Source organism: Leuciscus leuciscus (assembly GCF_965113295.1).
Source record: "Leuciscus leuciscus genome assembly, chromosome: 13".
Lineage (NCBI taxonomy): Eukaryota > Metazoa > Chordata > Actinopteri > Cypriniformes > Leuciscidae > Leuciscus > Leuciscus leuciscus.
This window is the reverse complement of record NC_138737.1, coordinates 21,392,744-21,416,743: the sequence shown is the minus strand read 5'-3', so window position 1 is coordinate 21,416,743 and position 24,000 is coordinate 21,392,744. Positions and strand designations below refer to the sequence as shown.

At 39.0% G+C, this 24,000-nt stretch overlaps 3 protein-coding genes across 4 annotated transcripts in view; 2 read left to right on the top strand and 1 right to left on the bottom strand.

The window, feature by feature from the left end:
- Window positions 1-6,324, bottom strand: part of LOC309512084 (uncharacterized protein) — a 42,229-nt gene extending 35,905 nt beyond the window's left edge. Inside the window, exon 1 of one of the 2 annotated variants that reach the window (XM_082187490.1) lies at window positions 6,002-6,324. The gene's annotated coding sequence lies outside the window, so the exon portion shown is untranslated. The remainder of the gene's footprint in view (window positions 1-6,001) is intronic. The other variant, XM_082187491.1, reaches the window with a different exon arrangement.
- A 2,531-nt stretch (window positions 6,325-8,855) lies between these two features.
- LOC309512107 (uncharacterized protein) overlaps window positions 8,856-24,000 on the top strand; it is a 30,081-nt gene continuing 14,936 nt past the window's right edge. Inside the window, exon 1 of the mRNA XM_082187534.1 lies at window positions 8,856-8,964. Coding sequence (XP_082043660.1) covers window positions 8,924-8,964 — 41 coding nt within the window. The 5' untranslated portion in view covers window positions 8,856-8,923. The remainder of the gene's footprint in view (window positions 8,965-24,000) is intronic.
- Window positions 10,882-14,483, top strand: LOC309512112 (uncharacterized protein). Its single transcript, XM_082187538.1, has 5 exons — window positions 10,882-10,928; window positions 12,831-12,946; window positions 13,213-13,305; window positions 13,509-13,580; window positions 13,714-14,483. Exons 2-5 carry the CDS (start codon window positions 12,874-12,876, stop codon window positions 13,809-13,811), a joined length of 336 nt encoding a protein of 111 aa, XP_082043664.1. The 5' UTR covers window positions 10,882-10,928; window positions 12,831-12,873; the 3' UTR covers window positions 13,812-14,483.

Here is a 24,000-nt window from a genome sequence, read left to right as displayed (position 1 = left end):
ATCAATGTCACGTGTCTTTACGGGATTTTTACGGGTTGTGTGTGAACGCACTCTCTAATTCCGGAAAATCACTGGCAGTGAGAATGAACCAAAATCAAACGAACCCGGGCCAAATCCCGGGTCACTTTTTCCGTGTATTTTCCGGAATCTCTGTGTGAAAGGGGCTTTAGGCTGCTGTCACTTTAATAGTTTATGTACAGATCCAATATACTGTTACATAACATGCATTATCTTTATCAACTAGGCCTATATTTACATTCCAAAACTGACTGTGTTTAACTGAATACTCGCCAAAACATGCATTTTGACATCATTTTGTATTTGACAGTTTAACCGCAGTAAGCCAATAATTTGTGTTCTTGGGACTCACAATCTGTTTGAGACTGAGAGGCGGCTTGTGCGCTCCACTTATATAGGCTACATCAGTGATGCACACATTTTTGGTGTGAACGCGAAACCTGCGGGAATGACTACAATTATGCGCAAAACAAGCACTATTTAACCGGTGCGAATGAGACAAATGAGTGAGAGGAGGCGGGTGTGTGTCACTTCGCCGTCGGAAAGAAGAGAGCGAGAACTCGCAGCTGATGTTATTGCATGTGTCGCTGACAACAAAACCGGCTCAGAATCGGAAAGACGTGAGACTGACCAGCCGGTCACTGGCCCGGGCCGATCATGCTGAAAATTGGCCGATTCCGGTCCCTGACTGGGCGATCGGTACATTGTATACTAGCATATCATTTTCATACAGAACTTAACTTACAATCTTAGTGCCAAACTTTACCAGGATGTACTTGTTCTCAAAATTCACCATCAAATCAATTATTTAAAAAAAAATTATAATAAAAATGTCAGCACCTTAACTAACTCACAGTAGGTACATAAACCAAGGCTGTAAAAAGCACTCGATCAACTCAGATTCCAGTGGAAAGTTAAACAGGAAAACAATCCTCAGGCAATGCATTATAGTTGTAAATCAAAGAGCATAGGCTAAATGAAAAAAATGTTGATTAACAAAAAGCTTCCAGAGTTCCTGTGAAGATCAGATCATCAGACTGGTGTGTCTTCTGGATGATAAATGTGCTCTCTAACTAGGAGTGGCAGAATAAAAGAGTAAGGCTGGACTCACATATCGCGTCTTTTGCGCGCTCAAGTTCATTATTTCAAATGTAGGCGCGCGGTATGCGCGCTCATAATGGAAGCGACGCGCTCATTTTTTCCATGCGCGTCCGCGCCGCATCGAGATAAAAACATCTCAACTTTTCAGAATGCCGCAAGCGCACCGTAGGTCACGTTACAAGAACCTAACACTGTAAACTGCTGCACTAGTTACTAAAAAATATTTTTACTAAAAATATTAATGCTCACAACTGATTCATTGTTAAATCCATCATTGTTTATACAGAATTGTTCTATATTCTATATATAAATTTGTATGTGTTTGCTATTTCTGGCGTTTTATGACCACTTCAGTTATAGTCTAACCTCAGACAAATGCAGAGCCGTTGCGCAGGAGAGATGGTTTCACGGCAAAAGCTCTGTTTACTGATGCTTGGGCCAACTTTTCTTAAAATATAATCAAATTGGTCCTGGTCCACTCTGAAATAGGCTTTGAACCGTTCATTGTCCAGGCGGAGCTCCTGGATCAGCTGGTGAAATTGCCCATGTTTTTTGCGTTGTTGGAGTATCGGGTGCACCCACACACTGCGGCGTTTTTTACTTTTCTTAGAAAATAAATCTTGTAACAGAAAATAAATCTTGTAAATCCATTTCTGAAATTTCCTTGCTGTAACGGAGAGCGCAGCTGATGATTGCTTAGCAACGATAGACGCCTCCGGAGCGCAACCGCGTCCTAGCGCTTTTGAAAAAGGAGAACGCGACGCGCCTAGCGTTTTCTACGCGTTTTAGGCGCGATATATGAGTCCAGCCTAACTGGGTTCACACACATAATCATTGTGTAGTACTGTAGTTATCAATTCAAAACCATAAAAATGTAATGGCTTTAGGAACTCTATACAGAGAGATAATGAGTAAAAATGATCAGGAATCATACTTGCAGGTTATTTAAAATTACCAAGCCTTAAAACAAGCCTGTTTCTTAAATGCAGTAACAAACCATGGGCGTAAAGAACTTCATTACAATATGTTGGCATTATTTTGGGGAATCAAGGAGGAATTTACATCCATTGTAATTACTCAATTACATTTATTTCATTGGGCTTATTGCATATTTATTTACAAGAACATCAAAGTGTAGGAAAGTAGAGGAAAGAGAGAGAGGTCAGACTGAAAACGTTTTACCCCTTTCAGTTTCATTTAAATACTGAAAGTACAAGCCACATCATCATTGTAAATTTGTAAAAAAAAAAATTTATACACTTAATGAGCTCACACTACAGTGAATGTTACCATTTATGTGAAATGTAATTGGCCCAAACTATGATCATTCATACTTGTCATAAGTCCCACAACATAGTCTTTAACCTAAAGCAATGCATTGTACCTGTGTTAAATGGAGTTAACTAGTTAACTAAAGTTTGGGAGCGGGGCCACTACTCAACCAGTCACCTGACTTCTCAAAACCTTCTTATATCGGGCCGCCCCATACAGTGCTGTTTGGCTCGTGTGTGAACACACTATTTCATATCTTATATTCAAGTGACAAAAAAAGATCAATATCAGCTGCAGATTTTTTGTTTCAGTTTAACGTCCATTGTGATTAAACAAGCTGCTTTGTACAGTTGCTGTATCAATGTATTTTAATAGGAAAATTTCAATCTGTTAATTTCAGTCAATTTTAAAGGCTAAAAAAAAATATTTACTTTTAAACACAAAAAGTGGAAATTTAGTTCACACTTAAGGCCAATTTATACTTCTGCGTCGGGTGCGCGTAGAAGGTACGGCGTAGCATACGCATTGACGTGTACCATACGTCGTACCCTTCGCCGTACCCTGACGCGCACCTCCTCAAAAATGTAACTACGCGTCGCGGCGACGCGGACCGCAAGATCTGTGATTGGTCAGCTGGATAGCATCGCGTTTCCTCCTACACTCTGCACCGCCCGCCCGCCATTTTTAAATTCCGAAGATCAGTGAAGAGCCATGGAAAAAAGACCAAGTGACTGAGAGATTGCTTGAAGAAGTGCGGAAATACAGCCATCTGTATGACTCCTTCAGTCGCCATTGCTCGTAGAAACCTAAACTCAAAATAGCCGCGAGGAATGTAAACACAGTGGAACTGGAACATTAAAACCCACCCGCGCCAACTAGCGTTTCGGCGGTGTAACTGCACATCAACACAGACATTCGCAGAAGTATAAATGCTCACGACGGCGTCGCCTACGTGCGTAGCCTACGACGTACACTACGGCGTACACTCGACGCAGAAGTATAAATTGGCCTTTAGTTGCCTTGGTTATTCTGTCCTGGTTCGCTTAGCATTCACACTGTCATTTTTAACACAGAACATAAAGATACAACAACAAAAAACAGCTTTTTTGACATCCAAAACAATGCTGTGTGCTGGGCTAAATGTGTGTACATAATATGATGGTATATGATGGAGCTGACAACTCGTGAAGAGCTTATAAAATCTATAAAGGAGTCAAAACAGCAGCAGGAATCCCTCCGTCAAACAGAAACGAAGATCTGCAGCGAGGAGACGCGGTTCTGGAGCCTGTGCCGAACTATGATGGGCAACATCGCTTTTTAGGGTCACATCTTGTCTTTGGTCCGTGTAGCGTTCAAATTTCCTTTGAACCGCACCAGAGTTCATTTGGAAGCGGACCGAGACCCATCTTTTCAGCGGTCTTGGTCCGCTTGCAAGGGTTCGGATGGCAGCGTTCACACATATTTAAATAAACCGCACTAATGGAGCAATCGCACAAGGGTTCGTTTTAATAAAACTGAACATGCCAAGTGTGAAAACACTTATTTTACTATCACTCAAGTATGTTTTGGGTTAGATACTTTGACTTTTTATTGAGTACAATTCTGACAGAGTATCCATTCTTTAACTTGAGGTTCTAGGACAACAATAACCCATTATAACCTCAACCTTTTTCAAGCTAACTTTGCAAACTTTGCAAAATAATTATTAAAAAACAAGCCAAACTACTTATAAAAATACTTTTGTCCATACTCTTAATTTTTATTTTTTTTTAAAGGTAGCCAAGCCCAGGTGATTGACACTCTAAGAAGGAATGTAACTGTTTTCTTCAGTATAGTTTTACTATCTTTCAACTAATCTGGCAAAAACCCAGTTCAGCAAGAACAAACTGATTCCCTTGAAGCCTTTTTACGCCACTGTGTTTCCTGTCTTTTTTTCATGGTGTGTGTGTGTGTGTGCACAACTGACACTCTGGTTCAGCCAGTTTGGCAGAAGTAAAATACTTTTCATGCTCTAGCAACAACACCAATGAATGAGCATGACCGGCAGGGCTTCAGTACACACACATGATGAAGCCCATCACCTGTACACAAACTACAGCTGACGCTATTCATCATATATCTGTGCGGAAATCACCTGACAAGCTAACCTGTCAGAAAAGACTACTGGGAAAGTGGAATCACAAAGAAAAATATGAATTCTAAAACGTGAAAGGATATATAAATATGCCTGTATTTGGTTGACCTATTAAGATTCAACTGAGCTACGTTGATCAACAGCTTTTAGATGCATACACTACAGTTCAAAAGTTATGTTTTTTAAAGAAGTCTCTTTTGCTCATAAAGGCTGCATTTATTTGATAAAAAAGTAAAAACAGTAATATTGTGAAATATTATTGCAATTTAAAATAACTTTTCTATTTGGACATATTTAAAAATATTTTAATTTATTAATTTATTGCTGTAGTGGCAAAGCAGAATTGTCAGCATCATTACTCCAGTCTTCAGTGTCACATCTAATATTCTGATTTGGTGCTCAAGGAATTACTATTACGGTACACTAACAGTCAAAGGGGTGCATTAAATTGATCATTAATATTAAAAACAGTTGTGCTGCTTAATATTGTTATGGAAAACATGACACTTTTCTCAGGATTCTTTGATGAATACAAAGTTTTAAACCACAGCATTTAGAAATCTTTTGTAACATTATCATATTGATCAGTAGAATGTATGATACGAATCCTTGTTGAACAAAAGTGTAAATATGACTGACCTCAAACATTTAAAAAGCAGTGTAGCTGATACCGTCCCCTTTAAAGACAAAACTCATGTACTGTATGCAAATGTTTCAAGACAAACTGAGAAACTTGTAACTTAACGCATGCATAAAGTGCTCCAATACCAAGCACAGAATCACAGGTCATAATAACTGCAGATCCACAGCTTGACTGAATGGAGAAAAACTTGATTTACAACTACCAGACATAAACCACAACTAATGTTTATCCTGGCAACAAAAAAATGTAAATTATTACTGAGAAAAACAAAACAAATCAGAGCAAGCATGACTTAACTAGGCTTCATCGTACACTGTACAATAAAGCATACAAGAGGCAGAAATGTAAAGTCCACCACAGTTCAAGCTTATTGGAAATGTCCATCCATATAATGGTGACATTTAACCACAAAGACACTTAAAATACCACAGTACCAAAACAGAATACCATAGTAACGTTAACGACTGAAAATCAGTTATGGGATCATGGTCCCCTTCAAACAGCTTTCATAATATTTGTACTTTTGTTTAATTTCTATTAAGTTGACATTGTTAGCTAATAAGACAATACCTAGAAGTTCCCTATGAAAACGTTAAAGTTTTGTTGCATTAACAATACATAAAGTAAACATTATTTTGCCGCAAACACTGGTTACAGTGGTATTTTTGTAATGGTCAGAAATGTAAATAGCTCGCGTGTGAGTTTCTTTGTTAGCTGATTTGACTAGCCTGCTTTATTATTCTCATTTGTCTGAAGACAAACAGAAGCAGCGTGACATAAAGCAGGTAAAACACACGCAAAGTGATAAAAGCACAACGTTTCACTTTACACACCTTTTCGTCAAGTTCAAATAGCCGTCTGTCTGTCTGTCCCACCTGTGTGTGAGCAGTTTGGGATCTGAGCTCAACCAAACTTCGCTGCTGTCTGTCGGGATAGACCCGAGCGAGCGTCGTCCTGTTGATCGGTGCTTAATGTTCCTCGTTATTTAGTAGCTTTATCCCGCATGAATCGCACCGGGACACCATTCCTCACACCTGTACCGCTGTATAAACGGACGTCTTTCTATAAACACTATCACAGGCAAACTGGCTCACACAAACTTGCTGAGGGAGCCGGAAGGCGGTATGGGATCGCATTGCACGGAAGGATGGAGGATTTGTTTTGGTACGCCAGAATGGGACAGTGTGGAGGGGGAGAGTGAGTCCGTGCGCCCCCTTGTGGGTGATGATAAAATAGGCCAAGATGTCCTCGATTGACGCTTGGCTTGGCGCAAAAACGGATTTTTATTTCCTTCAAGCCTGTTGCGTCGGTGAAGTACGACCGTGACAACTCCCATATTTAGTCAGTTAGGCAGACTGCAGTCATTTACTTCACAAAAGCAAAACACATATTTATATGCACGCTTGATGTAGTAGGCCGAATGATAACAATTAGTTGTATTATATTGACCAATACCTAAACGTAGGCCTGCATGCCTATAACGTCTATATACCTTTATTATATAGTGTAGGCCTACTTATTTAATTTCTAAAGTGCACTTCTTTTTCACAAAGGCCTACACTGACAAACACATTTGCACAGAAATGTGAATATATTTGTTTTTAAATGTCCTCAGTTTTGAAGGCTGTGTGTACATACTGTATGTGTAGTGGTTTGTAGACTAATAAAAGTAGATAAAAGACACTAGGTGTTTTCCACAAGCGTGCCATTGCCTGATAAGTATTACACCGACTGACCTCCTCAGGTTGGAATGCAGCCTCTCAACACCAGCTATTGTCTTTAACCAGTTCAACTCTCATAAACTCATAATCACCCTCATAATCAGCTACAAATTGGATATTTAATATCTGCATTCTGTGTAGATATGTTAAAGACATATCTAAATAAAATAAGCAACATGCTTCACACACAAACTAGCCGATAACTTTAATATAACTACTAATAAAATGTGTTCCATACAGTGACTGTCTCTTTTTGCAATGTCTTATATCTATGTATTTATTTGTAATTTGTTCTTCTGTTTTATAAATTAATGCTGTGGAAGTAGCCTTCAGATGGTGGCCTCAATGTGTGTTTATCTAGTTGTGAATGGAGGTGTTTCCTGTAACCAGCAGAGGGGGCCATTGCACTTTTAAATAAAGACTTTCCCTGCGTCCCAATGTCCATACTATCCATCCTAAATGTGAGATTAGGATAAGTGTGTCCCAAAGCATAGTATGTTGAAAAGAGTAGGCCTATGTCAAAAGTCCCCGTATGGTCTACTATTTCCAGTAGATTTTCGAAGTGTGGATCCATGCATATATCTAAAGGCGAATATTGCCCACAACCCATTGCGCTTTGGAAGAGGAACTACAAACGCGAGTAAAAGGTGTAAAAAAAAAAACTACAAAACATGGCGGATGTGCGCGACCGACGGTGAGAGGTTTAGATAAAGGTTTGAGTGACTAATCAAAGTTTAACCTGATAAAAAATTGTTTATATATATATATATATATATATATATATATATATATATATATATATATTGTTATGCGCATTATATTTAATCTGCAATAACAATGTGAACTTTTATAATGGCCATTAACTTTTAAATGCATTATGCATTAATATTGAGGAGAGTTCTCCACATAAAGACCCGCGACTGCAGATCAACGTACTGCATTTCTCTCGGTAGGAAATTAAATTAAATTAAATGTGGAGGATTTTAACTGTGACAAATTGACAATATTATTGACAGGCCAGTTTACTGTGGATGCGAAAGAGAGCAACCGTTAAAGACACCATTTTATGACGTGATAGTATGTCCCAAAGCAAAGCTTGTGTAGTCTACTCTTTTGCTACACACTCAAAAGTATCTTTTCACAAAAAGAGTAGCCTACATACTTTTAGGGCGTAGTATAAGTAGGCGAATTAAAAAGCAGCAAAGGGCTGCATCCGAAATCACATACTTCCCTACTACAGGCGAAAAGCAGTATGTGACAAAAGCTGTATGTCTGAAATCTGAATCCACAGTAGACTACTGAAAAGAATAGACAAAAAGTACCCGGCTAGCATAGATTTTCAAGTGTGCATGCAATGGACAGGAGAGGATTTGTGAATGGTGGTGAAGCAACGCAACTGAAGCTGGTAGGTCACATGATAATGACAACATGGCGGATACAGCATCCAGATTACATTCATACTACACACACTCATACTATATAGAACATACTTTTTTAGCAGTTGTGAAGTAATTACTTATTCAGATTGAGTTCAGGAAGAGATAGGCTATGCGATTTCAGACACAGGCAAGTTTTGCATTCAGGAGGAAGTAATTAATAGAAAGCTTTGATTTAGCATTTAATTTTAATAAAACTATTGTATTGTAAAAATTTTTTTTTTTTTTAATTATTTTTTTACCAAAAAGGAGGACCACCATGGATTTGAAAATGAAGTCACAAAAGGAGGATGAAAACAAAAGTCGTGACCCCTCTGACATTGTGGAAGCCAGTCAGGCCACAGAGCTAGATAAAATGGAAATGACAAAATAAAAGCATGGGGATGCTGAAAATAATCTTTTCATCTAACATTTCTACATTTTGTGAGTCAAAAGCTAGGTAACAGCAATTAATATTCATAACAGTAAGCTCAAAGCATAGTTATTCATTTCTCCATTCCAGTAGGTGATGAGATTGTGCCAATGATAGTATCAAAAGCCAGAATCACACCTCACCATCTCATTTCTGACAGAAAACAGAAATACAGAGTTTGATGGGATGAGGGAACATCTTGTCAAACAACGGAAGAGAACAGACAGGTAATAGAATACACAAAGTTTATTAAATGAATGCAGGGAACAAACACTGGTCGAAGGAAGGGTGAATGTGAAGTTCAAGCAGTTGCACGGTGACTTAGCTGGGTGGAATATGATGATCTCAGGTGCAGGTATTTGAAGGATGGTACAGGCTGAAAACACACAACGGCTCGGGGTCGGTAGTCAGGTAGACGAGACCAGACAAGGGAGTGCAGGAGAAGTGTGTCTTTAGTGCTGATGATGAGGTGATGGCTGATGGTGTGCAGGTGGGAAACATGAGGGATGCTGGGAAGTGAAGTGCGGTATAGGTGACAGAGCTGGTGACCGTGACACATCTAGTGATATGTGTAAGGACTCAACTGACCAAAAAACAAATCAAACGAGTGAACTGACCAAAAAATAACTACTGGAGTATACGTCAAAACATGTACAAGTTCACATTTCATTTCATTCCTCAATTATTTTTATGAATACTTATCTGACCACCTTTGAATGTATCTCCCTTCACACGCAGTGAGGCAGGAGAAAACCTCAGACGCCTGTAACTCTCTGTCTGCAAGTTCAGGATATGGTTCATTTGAATCAAGAGACCGCAAGGACAGCTTAGTTTTCCGCTTCTCTGATAATGTTGAGCAGCCCTTTGAGGAAGAGAATGAAGCTTCAGCTCAGAATAAGAGCAGTGTGGTGGACAGTGAAAATTATGATCATATATACACAGACGAGGACCTTATAATGAATGATTAGAATTACACTTACATAGTTTAAACACAAATTACTTTTACACGGATAAAAGATCTGAATTGTGAAAACAGAATACAAGATGTAATTTGTCATCTTTTAAAAGGCAAAGGTTTGCCTTTCTTGTAATGTTCTTCCATTCCCTCATTTCATGTCAGAATTCCTTTAACAGCCATTTCAGGATAGTATTTGGGAATGTGTAGTGTTGTGTGTTGAGAACAAACTAATCCACATGTTCAGTGAAAACACAAAACACAGAGATTTTCCCTTGTTTTCTTCTTTGAGTAATGTCTAAACATTGGAATTTTCAGATCAAACTGAGATTTTGTAGTGTCTGGTGAGTTGTCATCATATTTTTTGGTTGTATCTAAAGGAGATTAAGTAATTCTATAATTCTAGTGACTACACAAGACACTACTGTAATATAATGTACCTGTAAGTTCATGTACTTTGATGTACAGTATCAAGTAAAATGCCTGAAATACACGTAAGAGCATGAATGTTGATCATATGTTTTTGAGCTGCTAAATATTTATTCTAAAGTATTATGACTTTCAGGCTTTCCAAACATGACTGTAAGTACTTAAAAGTAAATGTGGGTAGTTGTTATTTTTAATGAGCTATTGCTTGATCTGACCTTTGTTGGTGGAAGCTAATGCAGCCAGGTTGAGTTGGTCATGTTAAATCATATTTTTGACTTCTAAATTATGAAGCATGTTTTAGGTTTGATTTTACATTTGGACAGTGTACTTGATCTTTACTTTATATTAAGTGTCTTTACTATGTAATAACATTTAAATACATATGATACAATGCACTTATTGTGTACATATACATGTTTTACAATACTTATATATGATATAAATACCTGCATGAAATTACAGTGTAATGCATTAATTTCTATCTATAATTACACTATTGACCCATCCCTTCCACATTAACCCACTTTTAAACCTAACCATATCATCAATAGCAGTAAAAGTGTTTTGCAATACAACATAAAAGAAATAACATTGTACCTAATAATAATTTTTTTATCTATAACTTTGTAGTTAAAACACCTAAAAAGTATATTCTTATTCAGATATTTTTGTTTTCATGTTCATGTGTCATGCATACTTATTCCTGCTAAACCAGTAGGCCTACTATGTCACAAGTTGTTTTGTTTTTTTCCTGTTTGCATTTCCGTCTACTCATAAGAGTGAAGGGAATTGTGCCATTAATGTCAGGTAAGACCTTTTATATGAACAAATACAAAATTTCATATGTAAAATATGTATTCTGCAAAATATGAGCATTGGTATCCTTCCGTCTATGAGTACCTGTTTATCTACAGTAATAGCTATAGTTTTTATGTCTGCGTTAACACTGTTATGAAAATGTAATGTGGAAGTGATTTAGTTGTACTACAAATTCACTGTGTTGGTAGTTAACAGGCTGTTGCTGTACATTAATGAAAGAAACAGACTTCAAAGAGCTAAAGAGTTTGTTGTATGAAATTAATCCTCAGTTTTGAGTTATGACACAGAATAGTATGTGTCATGTTAGATGCATTTTGGCAGTTACTGTATATGTTTTATTATTCAGGCTGAACAACTTTGTATGTTGGAGTCCTAAACCTTCCCTTAGTCATTCTTAACTGTTTTTGGTTGTTCCTGGTTACGATTCCTAGTTTGTTGAGTTCAATAATCCCTGTGTATTGTCTTTATTCATTTCTGGTCTTAAGCCGGTTCATGTGTAGTGATTTAATCCTGCATACAAACATTTAAAGTTTTCGGTTTCACTTTATTTTGATGGTCCCTTTAACACATTCTGTTGACTATAAGTAGCGTCGCACCTACATGTCTACTAGCTCTCATTAGAGTGTTAGTAGAGTATTAGTAGACCGGTAGGGTTTGGGTTAGAATAAGTTGACATGTAGTTGCAAAGTTACTTATAGTCAGTAGAATGTCTGTTGGAGGACCATCACGATAAAGAGTTAGTAGATATTAAGCAGACAGTCTACTAATACTCTAATGAAAGTTAGTTGACATGTAGTAGCAAAGCTACTTATCGTCAACAGAATATTCAAAAGGGACCATCAAAATAAAGTGTTACCAAGTTTTCATTTAAGCGGTTCTTAGTATTAAATGCCTATTGCATTGTAAAGAATAACACTTTATAATGTGTTACAATTAATATTGTGATCAATCTTTTTATGTACAATCATACTGTAAAGAATTTTTTCAAGGTCTTACTCTGTATCTTTTGATATGAAAAAGTAAAAGTCAAATATGTTTAATTATATTTTATATATATATATATGTTTGTGTATATAGCCTATGTCTATATGTCCCCATGAAATGTTTGTAAACAGTTCAACTAAGAGTTGTAATATTTATTATTAATGTTAAAAGAGATATTTAATAGAATATTTACGTAGTCAAAGCATAACAGATCACAGTTGACAATTATTTGATGTGTATTCTATATTATAGATTAATGGAGGTTAAATAAGTTGATGTCAATCATCCAGGGCTGCATTTCCCCCAAAAAACATCATAAGTAGGGATGCACGATACCACTTTTTCCAGAACGAGCCCGATGTTGATTCTTTCATTTGATTTTTGATTCTTTCACCAATACCTATATTTTCATTTTATTTGTAATTTTTAAATATATTAGATAGAGAAACCAAAAGAATATGATTAATAATGTGCGATCAGCAATCAAGAGCATGCAACAGAAGTGTGTGTGCTCTCTTTTATACCGTCAGTTAATGTTAGTAATATGTGCCTCGTTTTACATTCTTTGCTAGTGGATTGTATGACTATTGGTGCCAATTATGATTTGCTTAGGCTTACCATGTCCTGGAAAACACAGCCCAGGTCAATCTGGTGTGTTGTGGAAGATGTATTTACACAAGCCAGAAGAGGGGACAGTAGATTTATGTTAACACATTATTATATTCATTATGCGTAGTAATCAACTTAGAAAATAGCAAATCAGATTTAAGAGATTACCATGCACTTTATCTATATTTTGATATATATATATATACTTTCATGCACTACTTGGATGAGAAATCAGTGATAAGCTCAAAAATGGCAAATTTATTTGTATCTTTCACAATACACATTGTTTCAAAACAGAAATAATCAAAGGAGCTGGATCACAGAGCTGGAGAATGTGGACATGATGGCAGAGAACACTGATGATAATGTGCCACAAAACAATATCAGACAGAGCATGGAGTATCCTCCTAATTGTGAGTCATACAATACATGAAAGTTCACAACATATTGACTTATTCTCTTTCACCTGTACTGTGTCTCTTTTTTTTTTTTCAGTGCAAATAAGAGAAGCTAGTATCTTTAACACTTTAATAAAAGCCAATAGACAGTATAAATAGTTTACATGTTTCTGAACAAATCTTTTTCTTATGTAATGGACATTATACAGCCAGTGCAGAAGTTTATACAAGAGTGAAATATTCTATTTCATCGGTCCCGTGTCTCTTCTTCTTTTCTATAGTCCTTCCTGATGAAAAATCTGTGGAAATATCAGATGCCAGTATGTCAGATGACTTAAAGATTTTACATCCTGCATGTTCAAGAACTGAATCTGGTGCGTATGACATTGTAAATGGTATTAAGTAATTAACAGTAATTATACTCAAAGTGTTGTGTTCTGTGGTGAGTGAATGTGTAGTCCTTCATCTGAGTTATGAATATGTTGAAAGGCATATTTTTAAAACATCATTGACACAAGCAATAAATACTTTCACAATTTGCATTCAGTGAAATTTTTGTAATCAACAATCTTCACAGAGAGCATAAGTGAAAACCAAAAACAGAAGACATTCAGTGCAGAATGGGATGTGAGGATTTCTGACGATATGTGTGAGTATTCAACTGAAAATGAAAAAACATCACTTAAGTAAACTGAGTATAAAGTGTATCTTGCATTAGATTTATTACTTATAATTAGTAATGAAGACAAAAATGCTAATCTGAATGTGTTTTTCCTTCACAGTACATAGAAGTGACTCTATCAGCTCTATCCGTTCTGACTCGGGATATGTTTCAAGAAATTGCTCAATTTTCTATGAAAATGATGAGGAGAACAAGTAAAAAAAAAAAAGTCAACTTCAGTTAAGACCAGCAGCACAGACAGACTTGGTCATTTGAAACTTTATTATTTGAATGAGTTACTGATGATTGTTTTGGCTTTGTTTTTGCAAGGCTGTTTTTTTTTTTTTATGGTTTTTTTCTCTTGTGAGTGTCTGAAAAATTGCTGCTGTAATCCTGAATCCTGTCCTGGCTGTGGATTCTTATCCCTGGTTTGGACTGACGAACCATCCCATCGTTTCATACCTGGAAACAGAGTAAAAAGGGTTGTGAGAAAAAGAGGTTTCTGATTGGGTAGGACAAAACTGCATACATTGCATTTTTCAAGTTTTCCTGGATTTCCCTGAAGACAAAATTATGTGTTTTTGTTTTTAATGAAATGAAAAATTAAACATTGCTAGAGAGTGCAATGTGGATCATGCTGGATAACACCTGCAGTGTTAGAATATGCGCGAGAGTGGAAGAGTGAATTTAAAAGTAGGCCGATTTCTTGTAACTTCCTAGTTGTGATATAATACTGAAAGTTTTTGTCCACTGAATAAAACTGTCCAAGCAAATGTCCAAGTTTGAAAAAATCAATGTTGTTGAACAGCTTTTGTGTTTTATACAGTACGTTATCAAAAATAATGCATTTTGTAATGTTAAAATTAAACTTTAAGGTCATAAAATAATTTTCGGTGTAAAAGTCATTATATTGACTATTATTTCATATATAAATACTATTTAACATAAAAACACTACTGCAGTGGGTAAGTGCAGGAGTAAAGCCAGAAGGAAAAATAATGTTCAAGTTCAAGATTGTCCTCTTTTAGAAACAATCTTCTTTTTAAATAATAGTATTTTGCAACATTTACACCTTTCACTGAGATATCCATTATACTGCATAATTTAAAGGGAAAGACACCAGAAATAGTCTGCATGTTTCTGAACAAACCTCTTTCTTATGTAACATAAGAATGACAATGTACAGTCAGACAATCATGATCATAAAATGACCTGAATTGCATATAATCAATTATTGTAAATTGTTAAAAATTTCCACTGAGAAAAATATTGCAACCTAGAAGCATGATAAAGACAAAAAAAAAACAAAAAACACTGCAACAATATTAAAATATTATTTTATACATTTATATTATTAATCTGCAGTTCTTTAAAGTGGCACAGGTGTGTAGGACATCAGTTGGAGTGCTCGAGTGGAGATGCAGATTTTTACCTTATTCTCTCATTGTAGAGCGAAGATTAACCCATGCAAGCACTTCAGAGCCCTTTGAAACGGCATTGATTTGAACTTCAACATTCAGGTTGCCATTGAAGTCCGTTGTGTAGAGAAAAATCCTGAAATGTTTTCCTCAAAAAACGTAATTTCTTTTCCACTGAAGAAAGAAAGACATGGACATCTTGGATGGCATTGGGGTGAGTAAATTATCAGGAAATTTTCATTTTTAGGTGAATTAATCCTTTAAGGCCGTGAGATCCAGTTTGGTTCAGAAAACCCATTAACAATGAAAACAAATGTGTATTTATGCTGTAATATATGTGTCCCATAGCCTATGCAGGGCCTTTTAAACAAGGCAATTGAACTATGAGGGCTCCCTGTAACTTCTGTTACTGTTGGGCCCTATGAGAATATGAAGGCCCCAAAACCCCTTATTGTCCCATCCTGTTTAAAATTATATTTATTTGAACCACTCTTTGAGCTTCTTTCTTTGCGTGAAAGGTATTGGAAAAATAACTATTTATTATTACAGCATAACTTAAGTTGAAGTGAGACTAAATTTTAAAACATTGCCTATATTTTTACTGGTCTAAAAATCTACTCCAGTAAAAGTAAAAAGTAGCTCATTTAAAATATACTCAAGAGTAAAAGTTACTGAGTTACTTTTTTAACTGTGGGGTGGGGGACTCTCCAGTGTAGAATTCATCAAAACATGTCTAATAAACTAAATTCAATAATTGATAATGAATTAGATTTACAACTTATATTAACATTATGATTTTTTAAAATGTTTAGTCCTATGACATTTTTTTTCAGAAAATGAATGTTTCTTTTTTATGATTTAATACAAATATATTATCAAAAACGGTGATAATCAAATGAAATTGTAAACTTTTATTTTTATTTTATTTATTTTTTGCTGCAAAACACATTTACTCAATTAAACCATGGACCAAAAAAAAATATTCCTTAAATAATGTTTAAATAAATTGTATTATAATTGCTGTTGTTATTATTTTGAGAAGTGCATTCTATTAGGCCTACAATAGTAATATATTTGTCATAATTTTTCCTAGTTAACCCGAACTTGTATTTTGACGGGTTGTAGTGAAGACCTGTTTCAGTGTATTTGAATATAAAAATGGAAACTCTTTTTCTCTTTAAAAATAAATAAATAATTGAATACAGATTTTATTAATTTTTTTATTCAAATAGAAAAAAAAAGAAAAGGAAAAAAAGTAAACTGAGATTATACCATTAATCGCCATTTAGCCCAAAAATTCTGATTTCTTTGGCAATTGGCTTGCCCAACCCTACCTTATGGCATGCTTTAAATGCTGAATTTTCCATTTTTAGCTAAGCAGTAGGCTAATGATACATTATTATCACTGTTAAATGGTTATATAACAATTAGCCTACATCCAGTCCTGCATTAATAATTCCGTTTGTTTGCTCATTTTTGGGTGAACTAACCCTTTAATTTCATTATCAATGATTGCGAAAACAAAACAACAAATATAGATCATGACGATAATCACACGATTTTAATTTAAAACAAACGGACAAAAATATGACAACAAAAGAGATTGCCACGCGTAATTTCAGGCTGTAGACGCCTCATGGCTCACACTCCTGTCAGAGACCAGTGTTATCAGGAGATTTTAAAGGCTTTATTGTGCAGTTATGTAACCACATTCAAAAGTGTTTTAAACAAAATAAAAATGCATTAATGAAAATGAATTCCTGTGAGTCTTTGTGCACTGTTTTAATTAGCCTAATCCAGCAAGTATATCATCAATAATAACAGTAGGCTAATAATGAATTATGTATTCAGAGACTAGTACACCACATAATTTACAGCGCAAAAGACATGCCAATATTTGACCATTCTTAGCTGTAAACTAATTAAATCAGCACAAAGCATTGATTCACTAAACAGCACGGTATGATGATTTCCTAAATAAATATTTTGAATCTGTTCCTCCTAAAAGTACAGTAAAAAAACACACAAGCTACGAGTTAGTAAGCGGGTTCGCAGAAGCCCCGCCCAACAATGACACTCTGCAAGCAGCATTGGAATGTCATTTGGAATGTGACGTCACAGTATATGCATGTATAAAAAGGCTAACTTTGCTCAATCTCCATCACTTGCTGTTGCTTTTGTGATTTTCACTTTGCAATTCTTAACTTATTCACAGTTCTTACAGCCTAGTAAACCAATTTAAAATGGTAGGCCTACTTAGTTTACTGGGGCTAACTGCTCTACTTCAGAGAGTAGTCATGAAGTCATGAAGACCAATCAAGGCCAAGATGGAAATGTGGGCCAGAAAGATGTACCACCCAATAGACATCAATCTGTGGACCACCATCGTGGAGACGGGACCCTGAATTTCTCTCTGCTGCAGAGGAACCCATCACCACATCGGTGGCTGCTATATATATGAGGACTTAAACCTAACCTTGCCCTGAGAGAGAATGCCCTCCTCCAACAGCAACGAGATGTACTCTATACCTCTATGTGTGGACTGATTGGGAAAAAAAGGGGAAAAAATTGGCAACCATTACAGCTTAATTGCGTCCTGACTGGGAAGAGTTGCTAAAAAAAACTGGGGAAAGAGCAGCTGAGAGAAAAAGCCCTGCACCGATCACACCAAAAGCGTTTTTTTTTTTGCAATGAGAGGTGCCTTTTTTGAATTGTTTTCCTATGTCATTGAGCGCGTTCTGCCCGCTGTTTATGCGCCCCAGGTGCCTCGCGTTTTTGCAGTTGAAAAAAATAAACAGTCTTTAATATAATCAAGGAGCTGTCCACAGGTAATCAAACAAACAGAAAACCTTCCGTGAAGTCTGAAGATAACAGAAAATGCCAGACGACTAGAAATGTCAATAAGAACACAAATCTTCTCTCTTGGACAGCACAGCGCAGGAAGCGGCAGATGATCCCGAGCAGAGGAAAGCGAACTTCAAAACTCACGGGACGACAGAGGGAGCCGGTGGCTGGATGCAGGCGCTGAACAGGTACTCTGCGTCTAGTAAGCTGGATAGAGTTCAGAGAGTGTGTAACAGCAACAACAGATTAATACCCGTAGTAGATGATGCTCCAGCAAGAGCACAGACAGGACAGGACAAGACACGAAAGGTATGAGAGTAGCGATGTGCATGTAGATATCACGGAATAATCTGACAACGAGACAGGAAAAGAGAGAGCTAGAAAAAGCAGAAACAATTAGTGGGAAAGAGGGAACAGGTGGAGGCAAATTAGCGCGGAGAGGAGGAGAGTGGAAACAGCTGAGAGTGATGAGACAACGGGAGTGTGTGTGTGTGTGTGTGTGTGTGTGTGTGTGTGTGTGTGTGTGTGTGTGTGTGTGTGTGTGTGTGTGTGTGTGTGTGTGTGTGTGTGTGTGTGTGTGTGTGACCAAAAGAGGGAGACAGAGAAGGAGGAGGAACCAGGATCATGACAGTACCCCCCCTCAACAAGCGTCCCCTGGCACTCCCGAGGAAGGGGACTGGCGAGACCGGAGGAAATCATCGATGAGAGAGGGGTCCAGGACGTCCCGGGAGGGAACCCAGCTTCTCTCCTCAGGACTATAACCCTCCCAGTCGACAAAATACTGATGCCCACGACCCCGGCGGCACATGTCCAGAATTCGGCGGACCTTGTAGACGGGAGAACCCTCGACACGAACGGAGGGGAATGAGGGGCGAGAGGGTACGCGAACAACGGGTTTAACACAGGAGACGTGGAAAACTGGGTGGACACGTCGAAAATTGGGCGGAAGACGAAGTCGGACAACGACAGGACTAATGATCTTGATGATGCGGAATGGCCCGATGAAACGGGGAGCCAATTTACGAGACTCGGACTGGAGAGGCAAATTGGCAGTGGAGAGCCACACTTTCTGGCCATGAACGTAGCGAGGGCTCTTTACTCGACGCCTATTAGCCGCGACGCTCATGCGTCTTCTAGAACGACAAAGTGCTGATCTCACCCTGTTCCAAGTGCGCTTAAAGCGGCTGATAAAGGCTTGAACGGACGGAAAGTTAGATTCAGTGTCTTGTGACAAAAATAAAGGAGGTAGGTAACCGAGACAACAGTGGAAAGGCAAGAGACCTGTGGCAGAAGATGGGAGAGAGTTATGTGCATATTCTGCCCAGGCAAGTTGCTCTGACCAGGACGCGGGATTACGATAGGCTAGGCTCCGAAGGATGCGGGCGACAATTTGGTTGGCCCCGATCAATCGGTAGCCCCGATCAATCGGCAGAACTCTCTCCGGAATTGCGAGGCGACCCCTATCCGAAACAACGTCGGTGGGCAGACCGTGAAGCTTAAATACATGATCAACCATAATCTGGGCAGTCTCTTTGGCCGAGGGGAGTTTGGTGAGCGGAATGAAATGAGCAGATTTTGAAAAGCGGTCGACTACAGTTAGGATGACGGTATTACCAGCCGAACAGGGCAGACCAGTGATAAAATCAAGACCGATATGGGACCACGGACGAGTGGGTACAGGCAAGGGCCGAAGCAGACCGGCAGGGGGAGCATTTCCTGCCTTGGTCTGGGCGCAAGTAACGCAAGAGGCGATGAAGCTGTGCGTGTCGCGTTCCAAAGTAGGCCACCAAAAGCGTTGACAGATAGAAGCGAGTGAGCCCCGCACACCGGGATGGGCAGCCAATTTGGAAGAATGTCCCCACTGAAGGACAGCTAGACACGCAGACACGGGAACAAAAAGAAGACCCTTAGGATAATTGCGCGGAACGGTTGTTCGGGAAAGAGAACGTTTAACCAGTTTTTCGATTCCCCAAACGGTCGCGCCCACAACCCGGCCGGAGGGAACGATAACCTCCTGGGTCGCGGTAGAGGTAGAGGAGTCGAAGAGGTGGGAGAGCGCATCAGCTTTAATATTCTTAGACCCGGGGCGGTACGAAATCGAGAAATCGAAGCACGTAAAAAACAATGCCCAGCGCGCTTGGCGGGCGTTCAATCTTTTAGCGGAACGAATATATTCGAAATTCTGATGATCAGTCCACACGATAAAAGGGATGGAGGATCCCTCTAACCATTGCCGCCATTCACCTAAAGCCAAACGAATGGCGAGGAGTTTACGATTGCCGACATCGTAGTTTCGTTCAGCGGGAGAGAGGCGGTGCGAGGAAAAAAACGCAGGGATGTACCTTTCCGTCAGAGGCGGAGCGCCGGGAAAGGACCGCTCCGTCCCCCACCTCGACAATGAATTGTCTCGCGATGTCGGGGGTGAGCAGGATAGGTGCGGTGGTAAAGAGGGTCTTTAGCTGATCAAAAGCTCCTTGAGCAGGTTCTGACCATCTAAAACTGGACTTGATTGAGGTTAAAGCAGTGAGGGGTGCGGCCACTTGGCTAAAATTTCGTATGAAACGACGGTAAAAATTAGCAAAGCCGAGAAAGCGTTGAAGCGCGACACGAGAGTCGGGTACGGGCCAGTCAGTGACTGCCTGGACCTTAGCCGGGTCCATACTGATCCCCTCTGCCGAAATGACTGAGCCCAGGAACGTAACTGAAGACACGTGAAAAGAGCACTTCTCCGCCTTGACATAGAGTCGATTCTCTAACAACCGTTGGAGGACACAGCGAACGTGTTGGACATGAACTTGGAGGGGGGGAGAGAAAATCAAAATGTCGTCGAGATACCGCAAGGGCGTTGACCAAACCGAAAAGGAAGGACCCTATATTCAAAGTGACCGAGGGGTGCGTTAAAGGTGGTCTTCCATTCGTCCCCTTCCTTTATACGAACTAGATGATAGGCGTTACGGAGATCGAGTTTGGAAAAGATCTTTGCTCCCTGCAAAACTTCGAAGGCTGACGACATCAGTGGCAAGGGGTCGAGTCGAGTGGGCAGCTCACGCATGAAGATCTCGTCCTTGAGATCCGGGTTTAGTGCCTCCAAAAAACGGGTGATCAGTGCTGGCTCATTCTAGCCGCAGGTTGTAGATAAGGTACGGAACTCAATTGAAAAATCAGCAATGGAGCGTCTTCCCTGCCGAAGAGTTGAAAGTAGGCATGAAGCTTCTTCACCTTGGGCTGAATAGAGTTCAGAGAGCGTGTAACAGCAACAACAGATTAATACCCATAGCAGATGATGCTCCAGCAAGAGCACAGACAGGACAGGACAGGACAGGACAGGACAGGACAGGACAAGACAGGACAAGACAGGACAAGACAGGACAAGACAAGACAAGAATGGTATGAGAGTAGCGATGCGCATGTAGATATCACGGAATAATCTGACAACGAGACAGGAAAAGAGAGAGCTAGAAAAAGCAGAAACAATTAGTGGGAAAGAGGGAACAGGTGGAGGCAAATTAGCGCGGAGAGGAGGAGAGTGGAAACAGTTGAGAGTGATGAGACAACGGGAGTGTGTGTGTGTGTGTGTGTGTGTGTGTGTGTGTGTGTGTGTGTGTGTGTGCGTGCGTGCGTGCGTGCGTGCGTGTGTGTGTGTGTGTGTGTGTGACCAAAAGAGGGAGATAAAGAAGGAGGAGGAACCAGGATCATGACAACTTCATCCAAAAATGTAAATTCTCTGATAATGTACTTATCCTCGCCCCTTCCCAGATGTACTGTATATGACTTACTTTTTTCCGAATAACACAAATCAAGATTTAAAAAAAATAATCGGTAACACTTTACAATAAGGTCTCATTTGTTAACATTAGTTAATGTATTAACCAACATGAACTAACAGTGAGCAATGTATTTCTAACAACATTCATTAATCTTTGTTAAAGGCACACTATGTGTAGAACAGAGTGCTCTGTAGCTTTAAATCCAACAGACTAAGTTGTAAAAGCTGGTTTCTACGCATGCGCGAGTATGTGTTACGGTGATGAAGTTATATGCTTGTATGTTGAACTTCTGCATCTCCTCTAGTAAAGTTATATGTTGTTAAATGAACCTTTGCCTTGCCGCTCGTCATTCAACATGGTGTCAGAAGTGGTCCTCACGAAATCGTGAATGCAGCGAAGAAAAGAAGATACTCCTCCAACGAACATTCACACAGTAAGCCACCATCGTTCATCGCACAATAAAACATGGCTGAAGGGTTTCGCAGACCTGATCCACTTGTCTTTGATGGCAATATCGCCGAAAATTGGCGTGTGTTTGAGCAGGAATTTGACATATTTATTGCTGCTGCACACTCAGAAAAAGAGCCTCGCACAAAAGCTTTCATACTGCTTAATCTGGCTGGCTCAGAGGCCATTGAGCGCGAACGAAAGTTCGTCTATGCACCCGCTGTTTACACGGGTGAGGGAGAAAACCGACGAATAATTACTCCGGCTGAGTCACGTGAGGACCCGGAATGTCTAAAACGCAAGTTTCGCGAACTTTGTAGTCCACAAACAAACATAACGATGGAAAGACACAAATTTAATTCAAGAAATCAAAGGCCAGGAGAGACAATAGAAGCATATGTAACCGACCTACGAAACAAGGCACAGAGTTGCAGGTTTGGAGATTTACAAGAGGAACTGATAAGGGATCGACTTGTGTGTGGGATACTCAATGATGGAATGAGAAAACTCCTGCTGCGTGACAATGAGCTAACATTGACAAAAGCCATTGAAACATGTCAAATACATGAACTGACAGACCAGCACACTAAAACACTAGCTGGACCAAAGCATAATTTGGCAAATGTGGACAGTGTTCAACAAACGGTAAAAAGAAAAACGTTTCGTACTCCCAAACACAAATCAGACAGGTTTGCCCCACAACAAATTAATAATTGCAGCAATTGTGGAAGCAACCATGAGGCAAAACGGGAGAAATGTCCTGCATATGGCCAGCAGTGTCACAGGTGCAACAAATGGAACCACTTCCAAAAATGCTGCAAATCTATGAAAGTTCATCGTACACGGAATCTAAAAAAGACTGTGAATCAAATTGATGTTGCAAGAGCTTATATAATCAATAAAGTATTGTTTGTATTTAAAAGAGATTACTCGTGTGTGCTTATCAGATTTATTGTCTTGAACTTCGATTTAAAATTTAAATGTAGCGTTTATACGTTTTATATTGCTTTCTACCCATTGTCGTTACAAGCTTCAAACAGCAGTGAAGACTCATTCTTTATAGATGGAGTTTCCTTAAATCACCAGAAGGTGGCAGAAATTGACGCAAAACAGTCAAAGAAAACCGCAATATCTTGCACAGTCCAAACCAATGGAAAGCCTCTCGAACTAAAGATCGACACAGGAGCATCATGCAACATCATGTCTATGCAGACATTTGCACAGGTAAAGCAAGAAGAGAATCTTCAGTTATCAAGCCATGTGAAGCTTGTTGCGTATGGTGGAGAGGAGATCCAGACTGCGGGTTCAACTGTGTTATCATGCAACCTGAGTGACCAGAACTATTCTCTACAGTTCTACGTGGTGGAAAAAAATGTACAGCCATTGCTTGGGCTATATGACTGTCTTCGGATGGGCCTCATTTCTCTCAATAACGCAGTGCACCAGGTCAGTCTAAAAGAGAGCTCAAGTTTTGCGCAGGAGATTAACACCGAATATGCAGATCTTTTCCTAGATGAAGTAGGAAGGCTTCCTGTAACATACTGCATGAAACTTGACAAAGAAGCTCAACCTGTCGTCCGTCCAGCACTGAGAATTCCTGCAGCAATGCAACACAAGGTAAAAGCAGAGCTGGAAAGAATGGTCGCTATCGGCGTTATCACTCCTATATCTGAGCCAACCGATTGGGTGTCATCTATGGTGGCCACTCACAAGAAAAACTCAGATGAAATAAGACTGTGTATAGACCCGAGAGACCTGAACAAATTTCTAAAACGTCCACATCACCCTATGCGCACAGTGGAAGAAGTGGCAGCGCAGATGCCAAACTCCACTGTATTCTCAGTACTAGACGCCAAAAGCTCATTCTGGCAGATTTCACTGGATCATAAGTCTTCCCTTCTGACTACTTTCAGTACGCCATTTGGAAGATTT